Source organism: Haemaphysalis longicornis, unplaced genomic scaffold (assembly GCF_048455015.1).
Source record: "Haemaphysalis longicornis isolate Haplotype H1 unplaced genomic scaffold, Haemaphysalis longicornis Haplotype H1 scaffold_4, whole genome shotgun sequence".
Lineage (NCBI taxonomy): Eukaryota > Metazoa > Arthropoda > Arachnida > Ixodida > Ixodidae > Haemaphysalis > Haemaphysalis longicornis.
The window spans coordinates 19,351,678-19,378,015 of record NW_027526361.1 but is presented as its reverse complement, the minus strand read 5'-3'; the positions used below and the strand labels follow the sequence as shown (position 1 = coordinate 19,378,015).

At 51.3% G+C, this 26,338-nt stretch overlaps 1 protein-coding gene across 1 annotated transcript; it reads left to right on the top strand.

The window, feature by feature from the left end:
• Positions 1 to 198: 198 nt before the first annotated feature.
• On the top strand, positions 199 to 8,076 carry Droj2 (DnaJ heat shock protein family (Hsp40) member A4-like). The gene is made up of 6 exons (XM_077706094.1): positions 199 to 384; positions 733 to 875; positions 4,979 to 5,267; positions 5,357 to 5,815; positions 5,912 to 6,111; positions 7,310 to 8,076. Exons 2-6 carry the CDS (start codon positions 744 to 746, stop codon positions 7,430 to 7,432), a joined length of 1,203 nt encoding a protein of 400 aa, XP_077562220.1. The 5' UTR covers positions 199 to 384; positions 733 to 743; the 3' UTR covers positions 7,433 to 8,076.
• The last annotated feature ends 18,262 nt before the right edge of the window (positions 8,077 to 26,338 follow it).

Genomic DNA, 26,338 nt, shown 5'->3' with positions numbered 1-26,338 from the left:
GATTATTTTCCTATTTTATAGTGCCTTACAAACAAAGACTCATATAATATTAAAAACAACAAGTAAATGGGCTTAAATTACGTTGCGTCTTCTTACGACTTTATTTTTTTGTTATTCAAGCGCATGCATGATCAAATCTTGGGTCCAACGTCACTCGGCAAGTGATTAGTTGTGACGTCACTGCTAGCGCATGCGCTCTCCTTCGCTATAAGACGAGGCTTGCGCTGCTAGGATCTCTCTGGAACTTTCTGGACTTTCTGCAGTGAGGTCGGTGGGGATTCGTCATTCATTTCTCGGGGTATCTTGCAGTGTGCCGTAGCGTGGCATAAGCGTTGCTTTCTTGTCTTCGGCTGCTGGGCATCACTACGCACAAATAAATAAAAGGTAAGTGTTCCGGCAAAGCAGGAAAATACTTTTTTTGCGAGACAAATTACGCCTTACTAGCAATTTAGTGGTAACTCGCACCTGTACCATCGATCATTTCTAGCCCGTATTCACGGCTCCTTTCATGAATTAGTTTAAACAAAGGCGATTCAAGTGAGTCTAAGGAGTATTTGACTGTATTTGCGTTACATAATGTAAGCTGCAGTGCGTTGTCGGCTGTGGACCGGCATTTTCTATTGTTTCCTCGTGCAGCTCATGGTGTGTTACCATTAACCACGAGGTCACTGCGGGCTCACCCTGTCGATGCTAAAATCCTGTTTAACTGTCATTACTTTTTTCGACGTGCAGGCTACGTCGCCATGGTGAAGGAAACCGCCTACTACGACGTCCTCGGGGTGAAACCTACCTGCTCGCAAGATGAGCTAAAGAAGGCGTACCGAAAACTAGCGCTAAAATATCACCCGGATAAAAATCCTGCTGAAGGCGAACGGGTAAGTGCGCATACGTCCTTCGTCTTGCGTTTCTTCTGGTGCCAGGCGTGCTGTAAAGTCGTGGGCCGGGCCTCTTTCGCAACGCTAATCTGAATGGGTGAGGCGGCGGGTCGTATGAATTCAGTCGGCTATGCCTATTTCGACCATTGAAGTAGTGGGAGATTTTTATTCTCGGTGGACATAGCCCGAGTGTATTCGGCCTCATCCGCTACCTCGTGACGCCACCAAACGCGAACACCATGACGGCGCTGCCACGTTGTTTTAGCGGTCGTGCGAACTCGCGATCACAGCGCATTTGCTTGGTAAATGCTACTCGTTCTTTATAAACCCAGGCGCTGTAGCATCCGCACACGAGCTGACCTTGCTTACCTTGCGGCCCAGTACACGTTGCGATAACTGTTGTTGCTTGCGCTAGTCGATCCCATTCATTGGTGCTGTGATGCAAGGCAATTGCGTGGCTTTGTCCGCGTAGTCACTAATTATCGTTAATATACTGCTGGGTGTACTTTAAGCAGAACAATGTTAAAGCATCTTGTCATGTTGTGCGGCGTTCTTAAAAAAAAAAAAAACTACACAAGGATTTAACTTACACCTGCTACTGTAATTTCGCTAAGTAAAGCTGTAGACTGGGCTAGTTGGTAATTCAACACGGGACGGAAAGAATACACACGGACGAGCGCTCACTTCCAACTGATTCTTTATTCACAAGACGGCAAATGTAGTGTTTCTGCTGCGCTACATTTGATCACTATGTAATTTCGCGCTAAATTATTCAAACATTCGCTATGCCCCTGTTGGCCTTGGCACCCCTCTCTCCCGTCCATCTCAAAAATGATAAGAAACGGCCGCAGTGACTAACTTATCTCGTACCCTGGTTGTACGTCAGTCTTTGAGAGTGGACGCGAGCACACTATGCCAGCTTGGTTGCACTTGAAACACCCAAAATTCAACAAAAGTGCCAATGATTTAGGACCCACACTGCCATGAAGAGTCCTGTCAGTGGCCTCCTCCTGCAGTGATGTTGTGCAATTTTTTTTTTTTTTACTAGGGTTCCATGCACATTTTTTCGGCATGTGCAAAAACTCTGGTCCCGAATTGGATGCAAAATCATTTGATTCTGTGTGAAAGCGTATCTGATCAGCTGGATATGCATTCTGACTAGATTAGTTAACAGGCACAGTATTCAAGATAATAAAATATAGAGGTGTAGGTGGACAACGAAGGATTGTTGCTCAAAGGTTTGCTGCTGTGCAACCTGTGTCAATCATATTTGCGTCCGCACCACCCTCTCTAGCTGTCTGCACTTGCGTGTCCAGTTTCCTCACGCTACTCGGGGCGGAGGTCCCATTGTCAAGTGAGGTTGCTGTTCCTTGTTTTGAATTTCACTTCTGTTGTCGTAATGGGGAGCCATGTTATCTAGACTCCAACTTCGCTGGCCATCTTCTTTCACAATGTGGAATGGCTCATCAAATTTTTTTTTTTTTTCCCCACTAGATTCACCTGTAATACTCTAGCTGTACAAAAAGTGTCGTGCGGCAGCATCTTGTGTGTGACAAATACCACTCGGGGGGAAAAAAAAAAACATGCTGGCTATAATGCATAACTAAACATTGTGAAGCTGCCACAGCCCTTGACGGTTCGGTAGTTAATTTTGTTCCATTGAACAACTTTTATGACAGGATAATGGCCTTCCATTCTGCTTTGTGGTATTTGTCATATACTCGCTGCCTGAAGCATAAGTGTTCATGTAATGCTTCCTTTCAACCCGGAAGCACTGTAGGTGCTCTTGTAGTTGCCAGCACAAGAGCAGTTCACGGTTTGTTGTGACGTTTCTTGAAGTGGCTGGCCTTGGAGTGTATTTGTTGCTGCAACTGGAAGGAAGCTGCTGCCCAGTAACTGCAACCGGGATGACTAGAGACCGGAGCTTCAGAAACGAAAAATCAATGTTTTAGGCGTCCATAATAGGCACAGAGAAATGCCATTTAGGGAAATATAGTCATCAAAAATTGTCGTTCAGGTACATATAGGGTCAATTTGTGTTTGCTTCAGCATCATATTTTACCCCAAATTTTCGACTTGCAGTGACAACGGTTGACAAGTCGTGTTCTGTGGTACAGTAATTTTATTTTTGTGAAAATAAGCTACACAAGAGTTGCTCTTTTAACAGATTTACATGAAATGCAGGGTGGTTCAACAACAAGCTTAAAAGCCATGACAAGCCAGATTCATTTCAATGATTTTCTTCTTTAAATTCTACTTTCTGTCTATAAGTGTGTGCGAAAAAACCTCTCCCGTCCACTGAAGCTAAGAGCTTGTGCATGTACACTGAAGCTTGTACTTCAGGACGCTCTGACCTGGTTCCCTCTGGAATATCAAATTATCAGAATGTTTGGTGGTCAGAACCTTCAGCAGTTCTTTTAGCACAGGGAATCCAAGAATGGCTCTATCAGCAACCGGTCCTTTGGGGATGGTGGCATATCTGTCTTGGACCTTCGAAATGAGCTCAGCATTCTTAGAGCAGTGCCCAAGCTTTCAGCTGCGGAAATGCTTTCTGCTAAGAGTGCAACATAAGCACACGAATGTGCTAAGTCACATTTAAGTGCGGCTTGGTGTAAATAGTTCGGGCCGCGGCGCTTTTGTCATCTGCAAAGCTGTTAGTACCACTGGCAATTGTGTTTGTAGTGGTTTTCCGCTATTAGCCAAGTTTTCTGAGGTGTAACAACGCGCTCTGGTGAAAGAGGCACAATCGGCAACTGCTGCTTGAAGACACAACTGCACCTCCAATACCTTAACTGGAAGCAGAACGACCTCCTCAGCTCTTCACAATACCAATACCGAGGGAAGTTAAAAAATTCCGTAGAAATTACTGAGCTATTCTGTTTCTGGAGGAGCAGATGACTAGTGAAGGTGTGGGAACAACACCATTCAGTGACTATGCACTATACGTATAACGATTATGAATGTACAGTTATGGCTGCTCAATGTACAGTTAGGTTATGGCTGCTGAAATAAAAAAAAATTCCCCCGCATTTCCCCGAGGGGGAGAATGTGAAAGTGCGAATGCACGGTTGTCGGCCCGCTTGCGGCGCTTGCGCTCGGCCCCCGCAGCCCACCGCCTCGCCGCCTTCTCTTCCATCTCTTCCATCGGGTTTGTAGTATCACGTGTACACCACGCAGTTATCAAGCCGCTATAACGCCGCTGAGTCGCCAACGCACGCCGCTGACGACGTAGTTTGAATGCGTTAAAGATATAAGGCGCGTCACTAACACTGATATCAGCGTCGCGTCCGTGGCTTGGTCGGTAGAGCGTCGCGCTGCGGCCGCAAAGTCCTCGGATCGAAACCTGGCGCCGGATGCTGTTTCTTTTTTAAATATAGAGGAGCACTGCGGACGCCGCCGCCGCCGCCGGCGGTGGATGGTTTGGGGTCGCTTATAAAGTGCATGCGCACTTAAAATATCGTTTGCTGTTTCCATAGCATTCTAATTTTTTTTTTCTTGATCTTGTAAGCAGTTTAGGCATTTAGACGAACCTGCTTGGCAGATTTGCACAAATACATCTTGCCTTGCAGATCTGCTGAATTCGTTGGTCACTTTTGCAGGAACTTGTCCACTGAGGCTAAAATACGTTTGCACTGATGTTAATTTAGTTTTTTGCACTTTTGTAAAAAAAAAACTGCTCTAAATTTGGTATTAGTTGCTCCAAAATAAAGGAATCTTTTTGCCGTAACCTGTTCCTAATTTGGTTTTACCTGCTCCAAAAAAAAAAAAAGATTTTGCTGCTCCAAATTCGCTGCAAATCCTTCTTGGTCTGTTGCACCCCTGTAATATATTATCTCGTGTACATGAAGCAAACATTTGGCTCCAATAGTTTGGGGTCACCTGATTCGACCAATCGCATTTGTTTATCACGTCCGAAACGGGTTTCAGATGTCAGCCTTCGTTTTTTCAGAGGTCCTCCAAGGGAGTTGGTTCTCTCTGTGAGCAAGGCTAGTTCTGGACGAGGTTAAATTATCAGATTTTTGTATTCCGAGTGTCGCAGCTGTGCTTCTGTGTTTCTTGCCCCCGAGCCTCACCCGCTTGCCCTGCCTGTTCTTCCCTTGCAGTTCAAGCAGATCTCCCAGGCCTATGAGGTGCTGTCAAATGCAGAGAAGCGGCGCATCTACGACCAGGGAGGGGAGCAGGCGATCAAGGAAGGGGGCGGTGGCGGAGGGGGTGGTTTCTCGGCCCCCATGGACCTGTTTGACATGTTCTTTGGCGGGGGCATGGGGCGGCGGCGGGAGAACCGGGGCAAGAACACGGTCCACCAGCTGGGCGTCTCCCTGGAGGAACTCTACAACGGGGCCACTCGCAAGCTGTCCGTGCAAAAGTGCACCATCTGTGAGAAGTGCGAAGGTGGGTGCTTCTTCTAGTGGTGGCCCTCTCATTCTGTGGTGTCGTGTATTTCTCTGGATTGTGACCCACCCTGGTCCTTGTGCGTGCAGGTCGGGGCGGCCGCAAGGGGGCGGTGGAGCGCTGCCCAGGCTGCCGAGGCACGGGCATGAACGTGCGCATCCAGCAGCTGGTGCCCGGCATGGTGCAGCACATCCAGAGCACCTGCCAGGAGTGCATGGGCGAGGGGGAGCGCATCAACCCCAAGGACCGCTGCAAGGCCTGCAGCGGCAAGAAGGTGGTGCGCGAGCGCAAGATCATTGAGGTGCACATCGACAAGGGCATGGAGGACGGCCAGAAGATCACCTTCAGCGGGGAGGGTGACCAGGAGCCCGGCCTGGAGCCCGGCGACATCATCGTGGTCTTGGACGAGCGGGAGCACGAGGTGTTCAAGCGCAGTCGCACGGACCTCATCATGCGCATGGACCTCACTCTGACTGAAGCCTTGTGCGGCTTCCAGAAGACCATCAACACGCTGGACAACCGGACGTTGGTCATCACCAATCTGCCTGGTAGGAGCCCTCGTTTTGCAATGTTAGTGCCCTCGCGTGTCGCTAATGAATTGATGTTCGTTCATGAATGACGCAAGTTCTTTCTGGCTGTTCCAGGTGAGGTTGTCAAGAACGGTGCCGTCAAGTGTGTCCTGAATGAAGGCATGCCTCAGTACCGGAACCCCTTTGAGAAAGGCAAGCTGATCATCCAGTTCATGGTCAACTTCCCGGATCGCATCGACCCCGCATCCATTCCGAAGCTGGAGGAGCTGCTGCCTTCCCGGGAAGAGATCATGATACCTGACAGCGCTGAGGAGGTGGGCCTCATTTTTTCTTTCTTTTCTTGCATTGCGAGCGGTTCGCTGCGTTGCTTTCCGAAGCAACTTAAATGTCCTTGTGCAGCTTCTGAAGTGAAAGAATGGATCTTCATTGCCTGATAGCATGCATGAAGGTTCCATGTTTTTATGCTGAAAGCACAATTGAGTTTTAATTAGGATTGATGGTTGTGAGTGATATCTACTTTAGCAGATGGCATGTAGCACACTTAGAGTAGAAAAGGTGCATGATGCAGTATAAGCTTACCTAGGGTGCTGGAGTTTATGCAGGCAGGAACTGAGTACAGTACGAGAGCAATGCAGGGCTATGTTGCTACCATCGAGATTGACAGCATTTAAACGCATAGAGAATACGCAAGGCTCTTCCAGCCATAGTAGCCTAAATTCTCTGGGTAGGCATTGTGCATTTTTTCTCTTTGGTGTGGCAGACTGTATGCTGTAGCATTATCACATGCAGGCCCTCCCTGCTAATGCTAGTTGCAGTTTGTGGCTTCAGCTGCCTGCATCAGTTCAGCATTGCAGCTAGACTTGTTCTGGTCACTTGCCATGATCACGTTGAGAGGTTCTAGGAAGCAATGCAGTTGAGACGGATTGGACTGGCTTCGATGTGAATGCAAGGGGCAGATGAAGATGCAACGTGAACATCATCATCAGAGAGAGAGAGAGAGAGAGAGAGTTTACATAGTGGATTAGGACGTGGTGGGCGCAACCCTGAGGGTTGCGACGACTTCAGCCGCTCGAGTCACGAGCTAGAATTCGCAACACTTTTAAACCTCACTGATGAGCTCTTGGGACATATAGCTGTTGTTCGTTGATACACAGTAGCAGGAAATGTAGTGTTGCTTTCTTTTTCCACACCTGCCCCCTCCCTGCCTTTCTTTGCATCTTTCATTAGTGTGGGCATCTCTCACTGTGGAACTCAACGTTCCCTAGAACAGCCAATAAATTTTAACAAATCTGGAATGCGGCAGCAGTTTTTGAGAGCCATTGTGTGCTGCCATGCAGCTGTTTGCGGGCAGTGTTGTTATGCACATTTGCAGTAGAGGGTGCATTTCTAGAGCTGGAGTGCAGTGATGGCTGCAATCTGAGCACACTGTGACACATCGTGGGGCACTTCTCGTGGCCCTGCACAGTAGCATAGCCCAAGGGTCCAAGCTCAACGCCCGTCGGAACTGCGCAGGTGATGCTCCAGGACTTGGACCCCGAGCAGGAGGCCAGACGGCAGCGCCAACAGAGGGAAGCCTACGAGGAAGACGACGACCACTTCCATCCACGCGGCGGTGTGCAGTGCCAGACGCATTAGGAGACTGCCCCTCGACCAGAGAGAGACTGTGTGGACAGCCTTTTTAAAAGAGAGAGAGGAGTGCTGCCCCAGGATGTCCCTTCTTCCCCCTCCATCCCCGCGGGGGGCACTGTGGCCCAACGGGCAGTGGCTTGTGGCAGTGTTGGACGCGCAACGCAGGGTGTCAGTCAGTGGAGGGGAACCGCTTTTTGGCACGTCGCTGTGAGCAGCCACACCTGCTGTCCTTACCCTCCCACAACCTCACTTTTTTTTTCTCTCTCCTGAGCTTTCGTCTAGCATTCTTCTGGATGGCTTCACCGTGCAGGCTAGTTGTAATATATTTAGCTGCAGTGTCCTGGCCCTTCTGTTGCCACCCCGCACTATTTATTTGGACCTATGGAACTGCGCTGGTTGCGGTGTTTCGAAAGACCGGGGAGAAACTCTGCGAGCTGACGCTGTGCTCATTTCCAGGGATAAATTGGGATGAAGCGTGTACCAACAATGTACTGAAGCATGTCTGTGCAGGCCCTTTTTTTTTTTTAACTCTGCTACATTGTCCTCATGCACACACTTGTTTATCGCCCATTGTTGATGAAAAAAGTATGCACGTGTCTAGGAAAATGCAATTTCTTTTATTAAAAAGAAAAATGTACAAAGCCCCACAACTGTCTCAGTGAATGAGAAAATATCTGCGGGTGTCACTTGCTTGACTCAGTGGCTGTCCATTGGGACAAGTGGTAGGCACGCAGCTTTTTTTTTACAAGTCCTCCGAACTCTCCCATATCAACTGCTATGTCGTAGTTGCAGTAGGTGATCAAGCCTACGCGGTAGGCATTGTGGAGTGGTAGGCAAATGTGTAGTTTTTCTCATTCTGAGCAAGTTGGAAGAGCACATTGTGGGTGAGTACTAAGCAAAATAAGTAAAATGTCTCGGCAAAACAGCTTTAAGCGATGTTTGCCATGGTGTAGGCTGCAGTTTCCCCACTTTCTATTGCATCTTGCCGTTGCACGTGATGCGACAATTCAGGCGCTGATAGTTCGGCAGCTCCATATAATGCTAAGAGGCCGATTGATTCAACCTTGCTTTGCTGGGGATCAAAGGACTTTGCTTCACTTCACTTTCACTTCACTTTATTTCCTTAAAGACTCCCTTTACATAAGGGGTGGCTTGTACAGAGATGTAACAAATGCCACAAGACAGGTACATGGATACACTTTGAACAAAATGTGATGGACAGGTGATAGAAACGATGTCGTGGGGAAGGCCATTCCATTCTGCAGCTGCGCGGCAGAAAAAAGATGCAGAAAAAAAACTACCCCCACCTCCCCGAAGGGGATCGTGCGGAAATGCGAATGCATTGGGTGCACCGATGAGTGCGCTGCGGCAAGCAGTAACGGAGAGAGGCGTGCGCTCCACTGCATTTATATACATTTTCCGAGCGCAGCGAGCGGAGAGAGGGTACGCGGAGAGGAGAGAGAGACCCGCGCAACACGCCCGCCCCGCGCGCGAGCTCTCTCTCCCGCCGAGCTCCGCGGTGCGAGCGCCCTCACACGCCGGAGCGCGCTCCTCCTCTCCACTCACTCTCCGCTACTCCGCCCGAGCTCCGCGATGCGAGCGCCCTCACACGCCCGAGCGCGCTCCTCCTCTCTCCTTGCCCTCCACTACTCCCGCCCGAGCTACCACCTGCTCCGGTTGCTAGGCGCGCCACAGCTGTTGCTAGGGGCGAGGAGGAGCGCGGAGAGATAACACCTGCGGGCGCACGCCGACGGAGCACGACACCCCCCGACTAAGAAATGCATTCGCATTGACGACGACGACGAAGGCAGAACTGCGAAACGCGCGCTCACGTGCGCTCGCGCTGGAGGAATGCAGGCGCACGCCGACGGAGCACGACAACCCCCGACTAAGAAATGCATTCGCATTTAAAAGTTGTAGTGCCAGAGCGGGGTCGGGAGACTTGGAAGTGGATGGCCCGTGCGGGGGGAAATGCGCGCGGCGGGAGCGATGTAGGGTGGGTGGCTGAAAGAACTGTGATAAAGCTTGTGGTAGAGTGATAGTGTAGAGATTCTGCGGCGAGACGAAAGAGTATCATATGAATATAGGAAGAATGAATGAATCGAGCAGCACGATTTTGCACTGCTTCGATAGCGTTGATCAGGTAAACTTGGTGAGGGCTCCAAATGGGTGATGCGTACTCAAGTTTGGGTCGTATTAGCGATTGGTAATCCAAAAGTCTTGTGTGGTAGAGCTTCCTTGTATAGGTGGCATTCACTGAAAAGTTCAGCTATCATTTATTTGCTTGGCAACACTGGAAACTGCCACGGACATTGCGCGGCTTGTGCCTCTGCGCCCACATGTTGCAGAAAAAAACACGTGTGTCATCTGCTCTGTTTCAACCCGATTGTCAACAGTGGTGTCAACAGATAGGTTATCGCACTGATATTAGAGTTGGTTGAGGCATTACTTTGCATTTGGTGGGGTAGAGTTTGGAACGTCCAACACATGTGCTTAGCACTGACAAGTACCGCCATCCTGCGGAGCCCGACGTAACCAGTGACGGCGCACTCGCATGGTTGCCTGCGTGTGTGCATTTCCAGCGAATGCAACCTATATCGAGGCAGTGAAAATAAAATAGGTTCACTTGTGTAGAACGTGCACGATGCCACTGCAATGTGGTTACTGCAGCTTTCAATGCAGGGGCGTTCTGTACAGTACTGTGGTACACCATTGCATGACGTCAAAGTAATTATGGCAGCATGCAGTGAAGCACGAGTAGTGGTATTCCTGTTGTGTTCCTCGATAACTCAATAGAGCACCTGAAGCAGTTTTTACATAGAGGAATTAAAAGAATAGAATTAAACTGTCTGTTCATTCCAGGAGTGGAAATGGGCTAAATTATCTCATTCCGATTAAATGAAAGGAATAGAATCAAGAGTTCTAATTCCTTGAAATTGAATTGGAATAAAATGGGCATGCCCATTCTGCACACTGGAGACCAATCCACTCTTATATAGCCTTTTTATGTGCACACTGCCAGAAATGCCCCTTGTAGCCTTCCCTCGCTTTCCACTATATACTTTCTACACCAGAAGAACGCTTGTCTGCCCTTCAAACTAACACCCTTCCATGTCGCAAATACCTTTATTGCATATGCTCTAACTCCAGTCCATTCGCTGGTAGAACAAGCTGCTGTAGTTGACAGGACCGTGCCCAGTGGTCGCCACCCACCCTAAATTGCATACTGCAAATGAAGTTTATTCCTCCTTTCTGACTCCATAACTCAAAAGCACACCTTGCCGATACGTAAAGGCACGTGCAGCACGGTTGCAGCGTGGGCTGAGCCGGTCGCTACACGTGTCTAGCAGACCATTTAGGCAACCCAAACCTTTATAAACTTGCCCCTCTGAATATTTGCCGTGACCCAGTTGTCCATCAAGATGAGAAAAACTTGGTATGTATTACAAAAAAATTGAACATTAATAACTGATGCAAACTGAAAAATTGCTCAATTTGCATTCCTGCGTTTGTTCTTCATTCACAGGAATGAAGCAGCCTGAAATACTGACTTGAATTGCCGAATCAAATAAAACTCAAATTAGATTTGACTTGAATTCTAAATCACTCAAATAACTATACTCTGGAACAAGTTAGGACCGGCAATAGCTCATGTACGATATCACTCCGGCAAAGCGACGGACCCGGATGTAAACGGGCGCGCACGTTTTGAAAGGAGATTGCTATGAATGTGTGCTATCACCTGCCTTTTCTCACGTAGTTTATTTGCCGTCACTGCAGTAGTTTATAAGCAGATTAAGTCCACAAAATCAGGAAAACGGATCGTGCCATCTTCATAATATTCCCAGTAACGCACTACTTGCGCCGCGCAAAGCAACATCCGGCTGCGGTGATGAGACACAGTGGCAACTTCCGTTGCCGTTCTTTAGTTGTAACCGGGTGTATACACTCTTCATTTGATGTATGGCTGTTACTCCTGCTACACTAACATCTTATTGTTATTTGAACCAAATGTCATTTGACTCAAATGCGAAGTTGTGCTGCTCCACTAGGTTTTAAAATGCCGTTCAGCTCAAATGACATTTGAGCTAAATGAGCACCCAGAAAGATGTTTGGGGTGATGCCATTTCTAGCACTCGCGTGCACAGCGTTCCAAGTCAGTATAAACAAATACATTAATGGCGTACTTAATTGTGGGAGTTTGTTTTCTTTACGTCCACTTAAACCATGATATCAAGATGTGTTAATTCCATACTCTCGGCACCAGTGCGAGCAAGCAACAAACCAGTGTGGCCTGACAGCACAAAATACCTCGATTGCGATTCAGAATTAACCAAAAACAGTGTCGAAGCTTGCGTTATAATTTGGTACCATTTTAATGCCAAGGAATGCTGCTAAATTTGATAGTTGTATTATTATGTAAAAACAGAACTCGACAGCAGCAGTGCCACGCAGCATGGCTAGCGATTGTTAAAGCTTTCAAATGCCATCGAAATTGTAGTGGAGCACAGTGGATTCTGAATGGCATTCGATGCCCTTCATTTTACTCAAATGACATTCGGGCACACGTGTAGAAGGGCCAGAAAATGTTTAGAATCTTCAGGGAAGACTGGGAGAGGGGGGGAGACTCCTATGACACACTTTGGTGTGGTCGGGGCCCCTATATGTACACCGGTATGAATGCGAATTCTCGATATAAGGAAAAATTAAATTTGGGGACGTCCTAGCGACATTGCCAATGCTATTATAAAAACACCTGCAGTGATGCTGCATGGATGTCCGCAAGCAGATCTTGGGAGAAACATTTATGGACATCACATGGATGTTCCTAAATCACATTGGATATTATGACCATTTGTGGATATGCCATGGACTTTCGTGGTTTGCTTGGAAAATGTTCTTCAACCGAAGCAATGCAACTAATGATAATCAAATCAAGCTATCAGTGTTAACTGCACGTTAGGATTCAAATTATAGTACCAAATGAAACTAGTGGCACCTTTAAAATTGCACAATCATGTTCGGTGGCGGCTAATTTGGTCGATGGCCCCCAGTCGTACCAACATCATGTGATGTCATAGAGGAATCGCCGGAAATTGTCTGGGGAGTCGCTACTGCTTCCTAGGTTTTAATATCTCCATTATTCCTTTGCGGCAAAATTGGTATCAGTGCAGTGCAGTCTGTTTAACGAACCAAATGTATTTTATCTTCATAGCTTTTAAGAGCGCTTACGAAGTAACGCCCTTTTTTTTTCCGGCGGGAGGGGAAGAAAAATCTTACATGCCTGGAGATGGCCACCAACCCGTTGACTGCGCCGGTGTTTTGGCTTACCCCGTCGGTCACGGAGGCGCCCAATGCTCTCCTCGCGGCAGCCTCGTGAACTGGGACCTCTGCGGGCAAAAGCACTGCTCCGCGCATTTCACACCTTCCATTCCAGCCACCTTACCCATACCAAGGTGCCCAGCATCGACCAATCAAAATCATCCAATCGTATATCGCATCTTGAATACGCATCACTGCTGTTAGTTGTCGTGGCTGCCGCAAATGTGGCATGGTATTTTTTATTCTTTGAGGCTTTGTAAGGTAAATAGTTTTATCAAACAGATAAACGAAGAGAAGTGTGTCTATTTGGGCCAGTCTATGAAACGCAAACAAAAACAGAAGTTTAGTGTCCCTCTAATTCTCTGCAGTAGCAGACATGGAGGCTCAGGCCCTATAGGCAGCCATCAGGTACCACAACGGAAACTTCACAGGATTCAAGCACACCGGCTATGCCAGTTATAATCAAACATGCAGGAAGCATGTTCTCGAGGTATTTAGAGCACAGTAGCAAAGGATCATTAAATGAGAACACCAAACATACAAACGACATCGTATAGACCCCTGGGCATGTTGGACTACGAGGAATTGGCTGCATTTGTCTGAGTACAACCTGGCCGACTCGGGCCATGTCCTTTTCTGACCAACTCCTTCTGGAGGGCACTGGATCTCTGCATTTCCGACAACAAACTGGACTTGGGCTACATGGGGCTGCTGGGTAACAACCATCTGATCCTGAGTGACGTTTAATCTCTCTCTCTCTCGTCGCTTCCTCACTCCTCACTCATCTCACTGCCAAGCACTCATCTCACCACAAGCAAATCAGCGTCCCCGGCTGAAACATATCACTTCTTGGTGTGATGCAGAAAGTGACGTCAGTCCTCGCTGCGACGTTGCTGTAATCAAGCAGTGCTCCCTTTGCGTGATTTCTGTGAGAAATGCGCAAAATGGAATGATCCTTTGTCCAGAAAGGAAGCTTATTTGATTGTAGAAGGCACTGGCCGGGCCGAGCTTGACAAGAAAACTTTGCTATCAGTTCGAGGACCATCCAAAAGGCTATTTGCATGGACACTGACCTTTCATGAGTTGTGTCGACCAAGCTCCATGGCTACACCGTACAGGTCCAGCCACTGAACACAGTGCCGTATGTCGATGGGGAAAGGAGGGGGTTTGGCGCGTAGGGGCATTCCCAGACCAGGTGGTAGGTAGTGTTCGGGACGGAGCAAGAGGGTCAGTTGTAGGGGTAAGTGGAGAAAGAGATGTAGTGGAGTTTTTTTTTCCATCTTGGACAACCTCCCTAAGTGGGTATGCTTGGCTTGACAAACGGGCGCCGGGGACGCTGGGCGGTCGCCGCGATCCACGCACACACGAACGTTAGGTATTTCTTTGTTTTTTTTTAAACTGCCGGGCGGTCGTCGCGAGGCACGTGCTTACGTGCGCTAGCTAGGCGTTTTCTTGATATTTTAAATGCAGAGCATTTCTTAGCCTCGCCTGTTCCTGCGTCGGACGGTGTCAACAGTTTCGCGTCCGCAGCAGGTGCGCCTCTCCTTCCCTCCTCTCTCTCAACAGCAGCTGGCGCGCGCATGCGTCGTAGTCAGCCCGTTCGCTCCGTCGCGGTCTCTGCGTAACAGGTGCGTGATAGCAGCGCGGTGGGGCGTGGAAGAGCGCGCGCTGCTTGCGCATGCGCGCTCTCCCCCCCGTACTGCTCTCCCTCTACTGCGCGCGCTGCAAATATAGCGGCTAGCGGTCGCTCTTGTTTCAGTCACTGCGTTGCTCCTTCCTTCCTTGGTTGACGCTCGTGCCCACGTTTACTCGTGTCTGCTACTCCAGCATCACGGAAGAAGCGATGGAAGCAACACTGCCTTCTATCAGTACTGACTCCTGAGGCCCCAATGCTCTGCATTTACTCGTGTTCCCCTCGCGGGAAGGCGCGGGAATTTTTTTTTTTTAACAGTGGACGCCATTCACTAACGATTTGTTCAACAGCTCCGCTGTTAATAAAACGGCACAGTGAGGAAACCCACGCAACCACAGTACAACGCGTGCGCCGGCAACAAACTGAAGTGCACGGTATGGTCCATATGCACGGCGTGCTGCGGCACTACTTGTACTCCGCAGTAAAACGTATTGCGCTTTCTCTGCAACTTTTTCCCGCTACATGACCGTATTTTGTTAAAATATCACTGCCACATGAAAAATGCTTATACACCCGCAGAGAGAATTGCTTTTTTACCTTGTTCAAATATCACCACACGTTAGAAAAATATTTTTTCGTTGTATTATTGTGGCTCCATCTAGTGGAACGCCATGAAAACACTCGAAGAAAAAACTGCGGAAGGCGGCTGTGCGGAGCGCGCGGAAGTGCGCGCAGTAGTACCACAGAACAGGGAGGATTTTAGAGAAGCAAAGGTCTAGCTTTGCCTGTAGTGCCAGAAAAAGCGTAGTGGCGGCGTCGTGAACTACCCAGTACGCCCGCTTGATGGCGCTGTAAACACGGCTTTGTAAACATGGCGGATGCTTTTTGCACAGGCCGCTTGAGCTCCTTAATAACATGGCTGCCCTCGCACGGCGGCCGCCGGCTCGCTGCTCCACGGCCGGACTCGACTCTCCTGCTCTCCTCCTCCCGCGCGCGAAAGGGGCGTCGAGTCCGGCCGTGGCTGCTCCTGCTGGCTCCTGGCTGGCACGCTGGTCGCGTGTTTACTTGCGCCGCGCTAGTGAAGTGATGTTACGCCAGGTGACCAGATGGCCTCGACTGGCACAGACCACAGTGAGCAGCAAGTGAGAACAAATCGTTTATTGACATCCGCAAGTTTACAGAGGCCAGGACATCATTTCATTTCGATCGCTGCAATTGTACGTCGCTTTCGTGACAACATTTTTTTTTTGCCATAAAAACTCGTTCACTTGCGCTAAGATTTCGAAAGAAGGGCACAAATGAAGTATTGACGGCGACAACGGTTTCCTTTGCACCGTCTTTCTAGCGGAGTGCATAACACTCACCTTCTGTTGGAAGAATCGAATATTCTGGCCTCGACAGCTGCCTTCCGATGCGGAATTTCCCACATTTGTCATTCCACAAGCACTCAATTCCCGTGTTTTGCCAGTCCTCTCAACAACTGATGGACGCAAAAGCACATAACAGCAATAACAGTCACGAAACCGGTGCTCCGCGCACATTGAAACGGTCGGCCGTTGCAGCGGTTTCAATTTGAATTGGCGGCTTTGTGGTTGCGAATTCAGAAACGAGGTGGTGCACCAGTCGGCTGTTCGTAAAAAGTTGCGTACATTTTTGCTCCACGGATGTTTGATGCGGAACTTGTTAATAGTATTTTTAAATAACACATTGTAAGCGAACTGTGTGGGCTCTTTGAGTCACGGAATGAATGTTTTGTATTCTATACCAAAAGTAACATTTTGCCTGCGCCGTCTGGTGGGCTTGATGGTCGAAAACAGCGCTTTAGGTTGGTCACGTGGGGCGTCGATTTTTACGCCGCCTATAGGGAAGACAGGGAACGTCCAAGCTTGAGAGGCCTGGTAGTACTCGGTTACAACCGCGGCCTCCGCGATCGGCTGCTGGCGGCGCGCGCCGCCGGACGCCGATCGTGGAGGCCGTGTTACAACCATGGAGTTTCATACTAATATACATTAGTATGAAACTCTATGGTTACAACCACGGTGGTTACAACTCAAGAACGGCACCACCTCATGTAGTGTATCACTCCGCCAAAGCGCCGGACCCGTGACGTCAGTGCGCGCGCGTTTTGAAAGGGGTTTGCTATGAATGCGTGATATCGTCTGCCTTGTCTCACGCAGTTTGTTTGTAGTCACTGGAGTCGTATATAAGCATATTAAGTAAAAAAAATTGCGGGAACGGTCCACACCATGTTCAAAATATTCCCAGTAACGCCCTACTAGCTTGCGCCGTGCGGAGAAACATCCGGCTACGGTGATAAGGCACAGCGGCAACTTCTGGTGCCGTTCTTAAGTTGTCACCGAGTATAGTACTAGTAGTATAGTACTCTGGTATAGTATAGTACTCTGGACTCCGTGACGTCAGCAGTCCTCCGGCTTGATGTCTTGGCATTGTTCCTTATTTTGTTTTTTGTTGGCCCCAGCGGCTATCATTGGGTCCCTCCAGGGGCGGTATTCTCGTAACTGTCCCTTTTGCGTCCCTTTCATCGTGACGTACTTCCGGTTAAGAAGTGGACGTGGGCAGCATGAAGGAAGGTTGGCAGTAGGTTTGCTGCGCTTGGGTTACGTCCCTTCCGGTTGTTTGCTGTTAGCCAATCAGGGCTCGCCAAAAGGGACACTTTTGAAAGGGACGCAAAAGGGACAAAACTCGAGAATACCGCCCCTGGTTGTTGCTCCGTTCCGGGGTCGCGTGACATCGTTCCACGTTGCACACGGCCCCTATCGTACCACCGTTGCTCCGTGCTCGCGTGCCGCTCATGTCACGTGCCATTTGTTTTGTTCTATTTTGCGCCTCACGAGGTGCGTTCGCTACGCCAGGCCCAAGGAGCTCGTGGTATGTTCGGCGTGCGAGTCGATCACTGAGCTCAGTGGAGAAAGAAAGGAGCATCAACGCTAAGTAGCGCCTTAACCTTTTATGCTAGTGCACTTTCTTACCTTGAACGCCCAAGGCTTTCGAAACCAGGATAAGCAGAGGGAGGTTATGCACTTTGCTCGAGCGCGAAACGTTGATGTTTTTTTCTTGCAGGAGTGCAATTTTCGCACGCCTCGAGATGTTTCTTTGTTTAAAGAGCGCTTCTGTGTTGACGCTTTTTTTACATTGTCGAACTCGCCTGCCTCAGGAGTTGGCGTAATATTTTTGCGACCGAAGGAAGAGGACGTGCTCACATCGGCTCCGGCTTTTATGCTAATTTTCGCAACGCTAATTAACAGTTAACGCTGTATATTCAGTACCTATGTGTCCGTGAAGGTGCGGGGCATCGCCCGGTACCAGATTCGACCAAGCGGTACGTCCATTTTAAGGAATAAGAGGACTTTATTCCCGCGGCAGCGGCAACCCGCCGCCAGGCCTAACCGAGTGGCCGAGGGGTACGGCCGCTAAGCCTGCCTAGGCGGGCTAGGCCTAACGCCGGCGTTGCGATGGAACAAGGCGACAGCGTGGAGATGGAGACGACGACGTCATCACCGGAAATGCCCGCGACCCCAGGCCCCAGCAACAGTGACGGGCAAGTGCGCATCGCAGTACAGGGTGAGGAAATCACCCCAGAAGTGTTCAACGAAAGCCACGGGTGGTCACACGTGGGCAGGAGAGTAAGAACCGCGGCGAGCAGTGAAAGCGCAACCGGTAACACTCGCCAGCCTCGACCTAAAACAAGAGAGAATGCCGGAAGGAAGACGATCGCGACGACGACGAGGGCAGCGAGGATGCCGAACACGCTACCGAGAGAGGAAATCAAGATAATCGTAAGGCCACGAGAAGGGCTGAACATCGCAAAGGCGCGAACGGTCACCGTCGCCTCGGCAATCATGGCGGCGGCAAGGGTTGCGAGAGAAGACGGCGCGGCGGACACCTTTTGCCCCAACTTCCACCAAAACATCATGTTGGTGAGTACCCCCGACGAGGGGAGAGCTCTGTCCTACGCCAAGATCCAAGCCATACGAATCGGAGACAAGACGCACGAAGTAGGCGCTTATCAAACCACGCCAGACGGCACGGTTAAGGGAGTCATACGCGGCATTCCCGTCGAAGACACCCCCGCAGAAATCGACCGAAGCATCGTCAACCCAAGGAACCCGCTGGCGAGAGGAGCGCAGAGAATCGGCAACTCGACGACGGTCATTGTGGTCTTTGAAGGCCAAAAGGTCCCAAACTACGTACGCTACGGCCCGGTACTCACGAGATGCAGCCTATACCGCAAGCACTTCGACGTCTGCAAGCAGTGCGGCAAGGTAGGCCATAGAAGGGACGTCTGCCCCAACCCGGATGCGAAGGTGTGCTTCAACTGCGGAACGGTCAACCCGACGGAAAATCACGAAAGCGAATGCAACCCGAACTGCAAGCTGTGCGGAGGGAAGCACCCAACGGGTGGCAGGGAGTGTAAAAACAAGTACAAGACCCCCTACGTAGTGACGAGGAGACAATGGGAACGCAAGATGGCGGAACAACAGGAGAGACAGCAGCTGGCCCCGAGCGAGTTCCCGCCGTTGATGACATCAAGAGAAAGCAGCGCAGCGGGCAGCCGAGAATCGCGGCCGATAGCGAATAAAAGTGCGGACCGAAAACGAGACCGCAGTGCGAGTCGCCAGCGCCAATACCAATCCCAGGACCGAGTCAGCTGGGCGGCAAAAACGGAGGCACCCAAAAGGTCGCAGCAGCAAAGTCGCCGCCCGGATAGCTGCACGAGAAACCAAGAAAAGAGCGAAATGTTGCGAGCCCTCAAAGAAGAAAACGCGTGGAGAAAGAGATACGCGGAGCTCGAGGCAAAGGTCAACAAGATCAACAGGGACATAGAAGAGAACCGGAGAAAGATGGAAGCCCAATTACAGCAACAGCAAACGCAGCAACAGCAACCACAGCAACAGGAACCGACAGCAGCAACAACAACGAAGGAGGAAACAGAAATGGAAATGGACCCGAGAGCGACAGCAGCGGTTGGACCGGCACCAAAGAGAAGAGCATTCGAAAATCTCAAGGAGCGCAAGCTCAGCGACAGAATCGACAACCTGGAAGACAGATTCAACCGATTTGAAGAGTACAGCCGTGCGTCCTTCCAGGCATTTAATGATCGACTAGCGACACTAGAGCAAATGTGCCAACAACTAATGGCGACAGTGCAAGGACTAACAGTACAAATAGCGAACCTCCAGCAAGCATGGACAGGACAACAACCACAGCACCAGCAACAGCAGTGAGAGGCCTCCTGGCCTGGCACTGGAACTGCAACGGATACGACCCAAAGAAAGCGACACTGCAACAACACCTGAGACAAGTAACGAGAAGGCCGGACATCATCATGCTGCAGGAAACCCGTGCCGAAAACGTCCGACTTCCGGGCTACCGATCCGTTGCCAGTCGACCCAAAGACCGGGGAACGGCCAGGAGGGGTGGCAGGGGAGTCTGCACCATGGTGAAGAAGGGCATCACGTTTGTCGAGCACGAGCTTCTCAACAATAGCATGATAGAGCACACAATGGTGGAAGTGGTAACGGGAAAGAAGAAGAAGGAAAGCACGTACATAGCAAACGTATACAGTAGTCCGTCGCACGGGAAGCAGAAATTCAAAGCTCTACTGCACAAGGCGAGCAAGATCGCGGGACCGGACAACAGATTGATAATATGTGGAGACTTCAACGCACAGAATCAAGCGTGGGGGTACCAAAGGACATTAGCAAAGGGCAGAGACTTGCTGCAAGATTCCACGGACCTGGGACTAAATCTAATCACGGACCCGACCCAGCCCACAAGAACCGGCAACCAGTAGCGGTCCCAGAGATCGGTTTTGGAGGGGGCGTTTCTTTTTTTTTGGGGGGGGGGGGGGGGGGCGAGGCGAATAAAGGATCGCTCCCCTCCTTGCGCCAATTCTGCTGAAGTGGTGATAACCATGGAGGCGTGTGCGCGTATGCGGTGCAACCCGCTGGGATTTAACTTCGCGCAAGTGGAATGCTTAAAAAAACTAAAAATAAGAAACTGAGGACCTCTTTGGGGGGGGGGGGGGGCGACCGCCCCCTTCGCCCCCCCCCCTTGGGACCGCCACTGCCGGCAACTCGGTCACCAGAGACACAACGCCGGACCTCACTTTCGTCAGAAAGGGCAAAAACGACAGGGCAGACTTCGAGTGGCGCAACACGGGAAACAACCTGGGCAGCGACCACTACATCGTGGAAGTCACGATCCCGATCGGGTGCAACGGAGGGACATACAGAGGCCACCGAAAGCACCGACACACGGATTGGGACGCCTTCCGGAAGCTGCTACCCACCGAGCAGACGGACATCACGGACATAGAGGAGTGGACAAACGAAATCAGGGAGAAGAAAAAGGAAGCCACCAGAACCATCGAGACAGAAGACAACGTCGGTAGAATCGACAGCCGACTGGCCCACCTCATCGAAGCCAAACAATCGATACAGGCAAGGTGGAAGACGCAGCGAACCAACAGGAAACTGCGCAAGAAGGTGGCCGAACTAAACAGGGAGATAGAAGCCCACAGCAGCGTACTGTGCACCCAACAATGGAACGAAGTGGGCAACGAGGTGGACAGCCAGATGCACTGCGGCAAGACGTGGAGCATGCTGAAAAGCCTCTTAGACGATAGCGCAACCAAATCCCACCAGCACGACACCTGGCCCGAATCATCCACAAAGCCAGAAAAGAGCACGGGGAAGACGAGACGAAGAGGAGAATCAACAACAAGTACCTACCGACCGCACCCACCGAGGCGCACCCGGAATACCAGGGGGAACAGAACGAGTGGCTGGACCGGGACATTGAGGTGTGGGAGGTCAGGGCCACCCTACAAGATTTGAACACAAAGTCGGCGGCGGGACCCGACCGCGTCACAAATAGAGCACTTAAAAATCTAAACGAAACGGCCATCGAGAACCTCACGGCCTACTTCGACAAGTGCTGGCGCGCAGGGTCGCTGCCCCGACAATGGAAGACGGCCAAGACCATCTTAATCCCAAAGCCAGGCAAACCTCCCGGCATCGAGAACCTCAGACCAATCTCGTTGACGTCCTGCGTAGGCAAGGTGCTAGAACACGTCCTCCTGAACAGATGGCAGAGGTACCTAGAAGACGGAGGGCTCTACCCCAACACCATCATTGGGTTCAGGAATAAGCTCGGCACCCAAGACGCCATGATTCAATTAAAGCACGATATTCTCGACGACACAACGGGAACGAGAGACAACAAGGCCATACTGGGCCTGGACCTCCAGAGCGCCTTCGACCAAGTGAGGCACTCCGCGATCCTGGCGCAAGTGGCGAAGCTAAACATGGGCCGCAGGACGTATGCGTACATCAAAGATTTCCTGACGAACAGAACCACTGAGATCAACGCCGGTGACCTGCGGCTACCCGAGAAGCTGCTGGGCAGCGTCGGAACCCCCCAAGGCTCGGTCATCTCACCATTACTCTTCAATCTGGTAATGATCGGGGTGGCAGAGAGACTCTCGCGAGTTGCGGGGGTTCGACACACCATATACGCCGACGACGTGACGCTGTGGGTACCGGGGGGGAGTGACGGGTACATCGAGAGCACGCTGCAAGAAGCAGTCGAGGCCATCGAAGAGCAACTAGACGGGTCCGGCCTCATCTGCTCCCCACGCAAGTCCGAGCTACTGGTGATTCCACCAAAGAGGTCAATCGGAAGGACAAAGGGAGACAAATCCGAGAGAGAGAGAGACAAGATCAGGATCAAGACGAGAAGCGGCCTCACGATCCCTGAGGTCGAGAAGATTCGGGTACTCGGCATGCTAATCGAACGGAAGTGGGTGAACGGCGAGACGGTCAACCGAGTGACGGCCAAAGTGTACGCGGCCATACGACTCATAAAGAGAGTATCAAACAAGAAAAAAAGGAATGAAGGAGGAGAGCCTCATGAGACTCGTACAGTCCTTCGCAATAAGCCACGTAACGTACGTGGCAGCATTCCACAACTGGAGGCAATGCGAGCGGAACAAAATCAACGTGCTGATACGCAAGGCGTACAAGGCGGCACTCGGGCTCATCGACGGCACGAGCACGGAGAAACTCCTGGCCCTCGGCGTGCACAACACGCTGGAAGAAATAGCAGAGGCGCAAAGAACGGCGCAGCTCGCGCGCCTTACAGAAACAAGAACAGGAAGACAAATACTAAGGAACCTGGGCATAAGCCTGAGGGAACAAAATAGAACAGAAGAGACAATCCCAGAAGACATCAGCAGAAGGCTACGAGTACACCCAATACCGAGAAACATGAATCCAGAATACAACAGGGAAAGGCGAGAGGCGAGAGCCAGGGCACTCATCGACCTCCACGCCAGGGACGAGGGAGCCGTATACGTGGACGCGGCCGAATACCCGGGAGACGAGAAAGCCTACGCAGCAGTCGTAGTCCAAACCACGACAGGGACAACTAATGCAGCAGCAAGCGTGCGCACACGGAAGGCGCATCGGGCAGAGGAGGTGGCCATCGCCCTGGCCATCGCCGACACCGAGTGCACGACCATACTCAGTGACTCCAGAACGGCAGTACGCAACTACGCCAGGGGAAGAGTGAGCAGCGAAGCCGCGCGAATACTGAGAGCGACAAAAATCGAGAGCCGCCGCGTGGCGATCAAATGGTTCCCTGCACACATGGGCGAAGACTTATCGGAAAGAGGGTACGCAAACCACAACGAGACGGCGAACGCCGTGGCGCGAGGCCTCACTAGCCGCGCTGCGGCAACTGCCGCCGTCGATCCAACGTGGTGGTGGGAGACCAAAGACAACATGACCACATACAACGAGATAACGAAGTGGTACAGACACAAGAGGAGAACGATGCCACCGCCCCACCCGGGCCTGACCAGGGAGGAAGCGGTACTATATCGGCAACTCCAGACGGGGACGCTACCCACCCCAGCCCTAATGAAGCACGTGTGCCCGGACGTGTACACGAGTGACCTATGCCGCACATGCCAGAAGGAGAGAGCCACAGCGGCTCACGTCCTATGGGACTGCAGCAAAAATCCACACGAAGCGGCAACGAGGAAGACGATCCCGCCGCTGCTAGAAGCAGCGACGAGGAGCTACGACAGGGAGACCCAGATCCAGGCCGTCCAGCAGGTCTCGCCCGCACTCGAAAGGCAGCGACCCAGCGAACCCGATGGAAGACTGCCGCTCCAGACCAGGGGCAGGCGTGGTCGACCCGAGGAAGTAGCGGGGCCGCGGCCAAAGTAGAGGCGACACCAACCGAGACGACGTCAAGGCCGCGTCGCGGCGAAGTACCCTAACAAGACCAGGGCGACAAGCCGTCTGCAGGCACTATCAATAAAGTTGTCGTACCGTACCCAGTTTGCACTAAAAAGCGCATGTCACCTTTGGGTTTGACGGCCGAACGATCGCGGTCGATTTTTACCTTTTTTCTCGCCGAGTACGTGCTGTAAACGTGTACGCGCCAGCACAGCGTCACCTTTCTACAAATTTCTTTGCATCGCTGGATGTTTACTTACTCGACAGTTACCCCACATTTTTAGTGGGTGATTTTAACTGCGTTTTAGACCCTGTTCGAGACCTTCGGGGGCCGGGTCAGGGAAGACCGCGGCGCGGCGCGTGCGCTCTTGGTGAGTTGGTAGATCAGTTTAGACTGAGTGACGCTTGGGTGCAGACCCACGGCGGCACCTTCGCTGCAACTTGGGCGAGAGGAGCGTCCGCCAGCCGGCTGGACAAATTCTATCTGCCCCCAGAACTCAGTCGATGCCTCGAAAGCTGCGAGGTGCTGGTGTTTCCGTCTGGCACACCTCGTATTTCCGACCATTCTCCCGTCTCCGTAAAGCTGGTGCAACGCGGAACCATCTCCAGCCATGACATGTGGCGTATGGACATCTGCCTGTTAGCAGATCCTGATAGCGTTGCTTCTCTTAAGGACCAGCTGAAACCCGGGCCGCAGAGGAACGAGTGGGAAGACTTAAAGTCGAGTTGGCGCAAGATACTTATGGAGGCGGGACGCAAACGTAAAGCGCGCATCTCACGAGAACTGGATGAGGCTTTGAGGAGGTTGCGCATCATAAAGAGTGGGCAAATGACATTTGCCATGCGCGACTATGAGGGTCTGTTGAGGGCGCGCTACGAGAGGCTTTTGCGTCAGTCGTCTAGCGCAGCGGGTCGCGCATTCGTGCAAGGCAGGCCTTTGTCAGACCCGTCGGCACTAAGGTATATTAGGGCAGGTTCGGTAGATGACGTCGGTCGAGCGCACGTGCCCCACGTTGTGTTGCCGAACGGCGCCGCCAGTTCGCGTCCAGCCGACATAAGTGAAGTGTTCACTCACCACTTCAGGGAATTTTTTAAGGCGTCAGGAGAGCGCGAATCTTCCCCGGCATTTGAGGAGAATGTTCGCAACTTTTGCGGTGAGCTTCCACAAGTTCCCAGTTCCTTAGCTGACACTTTGACCGCTCCTGTCTCTTACGAAGAGCTGTGGGATGCAGTCGGAAGCATGAACCAGTCCTCAGCCCCGGGGCCAGACGGCATCCCATTGAGCTTTTACAAAGCCTTCTTTTCGTGCCTGAAGGACCCGTTGTTAGAGATGGTGAACGCCTTTTTCACCCATGGTGTGCGTCCACTTTCTTTTAAAGAGGGCAACATAGTCCTTATAACGAAACCTGGAGGGGAGCCGTCGGACCCGCGAACATATAGGCCTATTACTTTGCTGAATACTGACTATAAGATCGTAGCCACCATAATTTCAAGGCGCCTCTCTAAAGTGTTGCCGCACGTAATGAGCCCTGCCCAGACATGTAGCGTGCCGGGGCGCTCGATTTTTTCGGCCCTGTCTCTCACCAGGGACTTGTTCGCATTCGCCACTCGAACAGGCATTCCAGGCTGCTTTGTATCTCTGGATCAAGCCAAAGCCTTTGATCGAGTGGAACAGACAACTTAGCGCCCCTTTCCCAGTTGAGCGAGGGATCAGGCAGAGGTGCCCACTCTCCCCCCTACTTTTTGTCCTGGCAATCGACCCTCTACTTAGACGCGTGGCGAACTCTCCTGGCATACGCGGCTTTCCCCTTCCCGGACAGGCCCAGGTAAAAGTGTCAGCGTACGCAGATGACGTGTCCCTGTTTTTGCGGGACGACAGCAGCTTTACCGCGTTCTCGCGCCTCTATTCCATCTACAGCGAGCTGTCTGGCGCGCAAATAAGCAGGGGTAAGAGTCAGGCACTGCGATTCGGAGCATTCACGTCAGACCTTTGGGGAGAAGTGGAGTGGATCGCCGCCGTCAAAGTCCTTGGTGTAACGTACCACGCCTCGGGGGAGGTGGCGCGTGAGACATGGACGGGAATTGTGAGGAAGGCCAAAAAGCGCCTGTCGGTGGCTGCGCAATTTAAACTGTCCTTTACGGAGCGCAGCTTCGTAATTAAAGCATGCGTTTCTTCCGCTCTTTATTACGTTGCACGCATAGCTCGTCCACCCAGAAATGTAGTGCGGAAGCTGGAGAGCAAGTTCTTCTCTTTCTTTTGGGGAGGAAAGACGGAGAGGGTAGCTCGGGCTTTCATGCGGCTCCCAACCAGCATGGGGGGATACAGCCTTCCATGCATGTCGACCATGTGCAGCGTCCTGGCGTTGCGTAGGTTTGTAGATTTGACGCGAAACCCGGACTACATAGGAAGCAGCTTTCTAAACTACTTCCTGGGCACATCGCGAGGTGTGTTGTACAGTGACCGTTACATCGGCCCTTTGGCAGAGGAACCGCCGTCGTTCTACACCTATGTCACGAAAACGTTTCGAGAACTGTTAGCACAGATCCCCGACTTGGAAATTTCGGACATTGCCCCAAGCGAACTTTGCGAGCAACTTGCTGTGGCGGAACTCACTGCGGAGCAGAAAGCGCGCTCTAAAAAGGCGCGCTGGAGGCAGCTGACTTCTTCGGTCCTCCCAGCGGACGTCA

What these genes read in the sequence shown, in the direction of transcription:
- Droj2 (XM_077706094.1), top strand. Translation starts at nt 744, where the DNA reads ATGGTGAAGGAAACCGCCTACTACGACGTCCTCGGGGTGAAACCTACC. An exon ending in ATCCTGCTGAAGGCGAACGG is followed by an intron (nt 876 to 4,978) that starts GTAAGTGCGCAT and finishes CTTCCCTTGCAG; the next exon opens with TTCAAGCAGATCTCCCAGGC. An exon ending in CATCTGTGAGAAGTGCGAAG is followed by an intron (nt 5,268 to 5,356) that starts GTGGGTGCTTCT and finishes TTGTGCGTGCAG; the next exon opens with GTCGGGGCGGCCGCAAGGGG.